The 5,146-nt window shown below is 35.6% G+C and overlaps 1 protein-coding gene across 1 annotated transcript; it reads right to left on the minus strand.

The window, feature by feature from the left end:
• Positions 1–1,520: 1,520 nt before the first annotated feature.
• LOC109221756 lies at positions 1,521–3,133 on the minus strand (the record flags this gene model as incomplete). Its single annotated transcript, XM_019386207.1, is given in 3 exon segments — positions 1,521–1,607; positions 2,687–2,757; positions 2,943–3,133. Coding segments are annotated over 3 exon segments (264 nt in total), but the record flags the coding sequence as incomplete, so codon positions are not given.
• Between the last annotated feature and the right edge of the window lie 2,013 nt (positions 3,134–5,146).

Below are 5,146 nucleotides of genomic sequence, written 5' to 3' on the forward strand. Positions count from 1 at the left end.
AGCACAGGTTTATGTGGTAGTCCGGTCTAGCCTCGTCACTACTTCGCCGGGGTTAGGCTAGGCACTTACCAGCACATGGGGTCGGTTGTGCCGATACTACACTTTGTGCTCTTTTGCACAGATCCAGGTGTTGGACAGCAGCTGCAGTAGCGCGGGAGTTAGCCTTCAGTCCAGCGAGACACCGAGGTAGCCTTGCAGGCGTTCGCAGGCCCGGCGTCTCTTCTATCTTTTCTTTCAGTCTGTTATCTCATGTATTTCGAGACAAACAGTTATATTTTCCTTCAGACGGTTGTGTTTAGCACTCTTAGTAGTTCGTGAGTATGTGACACCAGTTCTTGGGTAGAGGTTTATGTTGATTTTCTGCATTGTTGTTCAGATTCTTTAATTTAAGACTTCCGCTTATTTACTTTATTCCGCTGTTTTCATGACATTACTGATAATTGTTAAAAGAGGCAAATTGGTTAATGACAAAGGTAATTAAGGGTTGGCTTGTCTAGCACTCATTAGTAGGCGCCATCACGACTCCCGAGGATGGGAAATCCGGGTCGTGACAGTCTAGCCATTCTAATCATATATCTAAGGTGATACACTCTCTATCTCCCCTCACTGATACGGGAACTTATGTTTTCAATCATTCAACTATGCTTCAATTTTAAATTAATTGGGACCAACTATATGAAACTTTTGCATGCAATTGACTTTATTCAAGTCACTCAATATACAAAATTCATCAAATTTAAACCATTTTTAGCAGGCCATCAAGCTATTGTGATCCTCCTAATTTATCCAAGCTTGAACCCGGCAATGCTTTACCTTCTTAAATAAAAAAAAACCCCGGCAATGCTTTGCGAAGCTCAAGCAAAGTTAGGTAAACCTATTCTTTGATGTATGAAAATTGTGTGCCAAGAAAATTGCATGAAAACTCATAGACTACAGTTGATGGCAATGACCACTCATATGCCCTATTACATATTATACACTTGGCCAGGAAAAGTTTAGCTGAAAACTATTTGGGCTTGATGTTGTGATAGTGTTCTCTCTTTGCACCAGCGACCATCAGGGAGAGGGCAGTTATGGAGCGAAATATAAATTAAGTGCCTGTTTTCAAGTTTCACGTTCATTGTTTTTTAATCAAGAACACCACAAAGCATATCTTTAGGAACTTATAGAGACACAGACTGCTGGTACATGGTTTTTAACAAAGAAGACATATACACCAAGTTAAAGTTTCCTGATTCAAACTTGGTTCCCAAACAGCCATTTAATGTTTTTTCGTTAGATGTTCCAAATAGCCTTTTAACGTTTTAAACAGGCTATTGAATTTTACTCGACACTCTCTTCTCAGTCTCATCCTAGGTTCGTTGATATTCTAACTAGATTGAGCAATCTGTTGAAAAACATTGCTTATAGCAGATATGATTGACTCTGTTTCCTGAATCAATTTATCTAAAGGTAGCACTATGTGCACTTTCACTTCATCAAAAAAACCTATGTGCACTTTCAGCAGAACAGACAAGTACCTCTTCTTTGTTCTTCTTGCCTCCAGTGAAGAGTTTGTACCCACTATAGAACAGCAAGCCCCAACCGGACAAAGATACAATCACAAACTGCAAAGACCAAGAGAAAAATTATTTGCAAGTTTTTGCATTTACATTCCAAAAAACATCAAAAGATAACCTTTGATTTGCGGTAGTATCTTTTTTTTTAATAAAAGTGGTGACTGAATCAGCTTGTACACACCTTGACTATCCATCAAGTACTTGCTATGCCCACCAACACAGCTATCGAGTAACACCTACTCTGTTGGTAGTGCCTTAACAAAGTCTTTGATACAAAGACATTTAGAATGCAGAGTTTACAGATCTTCCAAATCAAAATTACTCATTTACATATACTACCATACCTAGTCTTCCCACAATTAAAAATCCAGTTTCATTGTCTTTAGTACTTCATCCTGGTTCATGTAACACCATGTTACTGTAGAATCCCACAATAAGTTATACTCTTCAAATTGAATTTAAGTTATATACGCTGAGTAATGCATTCTTTACACCATTAGTGTAATTTAATCTGTTATTACAACTTATCATTTATATTAGATTACCAATCAGTATTATTAAATAACCTTCTAAGTGACCAAATTGTGCAAATAATCTTACAAAAAATTTCTGAACCGTCATTACATAGAATTTAAAGTCTTTCAGATTGTTTGATTTTGTATGATTATTACAAGAACTGAATATATAATTTTGTATAGCATTTTTTCCGAGAATATATGGCATCATATAATAACCTTTTTTCGGACAATAAGTTTGAATCCTATGATATTCCGAGTCGCAATTGCCAAACTAGCACAAGCATTAATTTGTTAAATCTCCAAAAAAAATTACTCCTTTTGAACAAACAATGCAAGAAAATGGTAAAACCTCACCACTATACCGTGTTTACGTCAAACCAATAAATGCAAGACATGTGTCTTTTACACACACATTAAGATTAAGTGATATGTATTTTCACTTTTATGTTTAATTGCTTGATTTGGTGCAAACAGAGTTTGCATATAAGTTTTCACCAACGAAAATTATTCTGTTACATTTATCAAAAAAAAAAAAAATTGAACTATCATAGATATGTCCTCTAAAAACAAAGCTTCATCGATAAGGTGGAGGATATAGTAAGAACTAACATGTTCTTCCTTCCATTGGGCAGGATTCATCGGCTCTGACCAGCAATTGACCTTAGGAGGCCCGTGATGATCTGTTAGAGTTATTCACATTTCAATACCATCAATAAATCAAAAAAATATAGAGCTATAAGAATAAATAAAATAATTGTATATTCATGGATCAACAATTAACGGAAATCCATCTGTCCAGAAATATTACGTTCTGATTAAATCGATCAAAAAAATTGAGGAAGAGAGAATAAGAGAACATTATTACCAGCTGCACCAGCAAGGCCACGGCGCTGAACGAGAGAAGTGGCTGAGGAGGGGAAGCGAGTGAAGGCTGCTGCTCGACGAGCCGCCATTGTCAACGAAGTAGCCATGGCTTTGTTTGTTCTGAGATCGAAGAGAGAAAGAAAATGAAATTAGCTGGGGATGTAGGCTTCAACTGGACAAGGGCTTAGAGTGGGAATGTAAGTAAGGTCTATGAAACGACGTAGCTTAATAGTTTTATTGCTTTGTTTGTTCCATTTTCCTCCCTCTACATTTTATTTACCCATGGTTATAAACTTGTTTGGATTGTTGTTATATGTCGTTTCATAATGTATTATATTATATTGTATTATATTGTGTGATAAACATAACGTTTGGATAGATTGTATCGTTTATCATCGTTTCATGATATCACACGCTAATAATAGCGAATTCCAATTTAGTAAAAATAGCGTGAGGTAGCCACTAAATAAGGTGGTGTTTATTTTTTATCCACCAATTCTAATGCTGAGCAAAAATAGTCACTACTCTATTAAAATTATTTTGAAAAGACAGTTTTACCATTTCTTCTATTCTTATATTCCCAAACCCTTATTTTATACGTTAGAGGCAAAATTTGAGAGCCAAATTTCAGAGGCAAATTTCGCTCCATCAGTATTAGTATCGTTCCTTGCATGCAAATCATTGTTCGATTTTGTTCCTGCCCAGCGATTCTCTGCGAGTAGTTTGTTGCACTTAATCTCTTCTCCTTTGTCATCTTCTCTGCATCGAACCAGCGAACTGGTATGTTTTGCTTTTATGCATTTTTCTTTTTGTATAACTATAATCGCGATCAATGCTGTGTTTGGCATCAAGTATGTGTGAAATTTCAAAAATAATGATTATAACTTGATTCAGTGTGGAATAAGGAGCGGAATTTTGTGAGGAAGTTATTTAGAACTTTTTTGTATTGAAATGTGTATGTTGTTCAATCAATATATTTGATTATGTAAGGATATTTCATAAAAATAGTCGTACGAATTCATAAGCTAACTGTGTTTATGAATTTTAGTTAATTGTCTTCTATAAAAGTTAAGGACCAAGTGTCCTTAACTTTTTACTTTGGAAGTCAATGTTTAGGACCATGTGTCCTTAACTTTTGAACTTGGAACTCAAACTTTAGGACCAAGTGTCCTTAACTTTTGACTTGTAAGTCTAAGTTCAGGACCAAGTGTCCTTAACTTTTGAACTTGTAAGTCTAAGTTCAAGACCATGTGTCCTTAACTTTTGAACTTGAAACTTGAAGTTCAGGACCAAGTGTCTTTAACTTTTGAACTTGTAGCTGTAAGTTCAGGACCAAGTGTCCTTAACTTTTGAATTTGGAACTCAAACTTCAGGACCAAGTGTCCTTAACTTTTGAACTTGTAAGTCAAAGTTCAGGACCAAGTGTCCTTAACTTTTGAACTTTAATCTTGAAGTTCAGGACCAAGTGTCCTTAACTTTTGAACTTGAAATTTGATGTTCAGGACGAAGTATCCTTAACTTTTGAACTTGTAACTGTAAGTTAAGGACCTTTTGTCCTTAACTTTAAGATGCATTTACTTAGGTCCTGGATTTTAGTCCTAATTTTTTATGTTCTTTTTCCTTCTTTGTAGTGTGCTAATGGAAGGAGAACGTGTTTTCGAGTTTGATGTTTGGTGTAATTCAATGAGCTATTGGAAAGGAGATTTACAGTATAAGGAAACAATAAAAAGTTTCTTGTCGAACACGCAATGGAAGAAGCTGAGGGATGGTATTTTCGGAAACTTTTCCGATTACAAAGTGTGAAGTTCTGTGGTAAACTTATTCATTGTGTGTTGCTTTCAGAAATTGTAAGCAATTACCCTAATTCAATGACATTCAAGGTTTTTTACCATGAAGTAAAGTTTACACGTGAAGCGTTTCATATAATTAATGGTTTAAAATGTTCTTCAGTGGACTTCACAGTTTTGCATGAAAAAGAGAATAGGCTTTCGAAAGTCTACTTCCTTGGAAAAGATAGAATTGAGTTAGGCGATTTTTTTAATTTTATTACTAGTCACCCAGATGGCACGGCTGCATCATTTATAGGTAGCGATGATGATGCGGTGAAGTTGGCAACAATTTATTTTGTTGAATCTGTTTTGATGGGGAAGCGGAAGAATCGGAATGTGTCCGAGCAGCTAATGAAAATTGTAGATGACGATGAAC

This window comes from Nicotiana attenuata, unplaced genomic scaffold, assembly GCF_001879085.1.
Source record: "Nicotiana attenuata strain UT unplaced genomic scaffold, NIATTr2, whole genome shotgun sequence".
NCBI lineage: Eukaryota > Viridiplantae > Streptophyta > Magnoliopsida > Solanales > Solanaceae > Nicotiana > Nicotiana attenuata.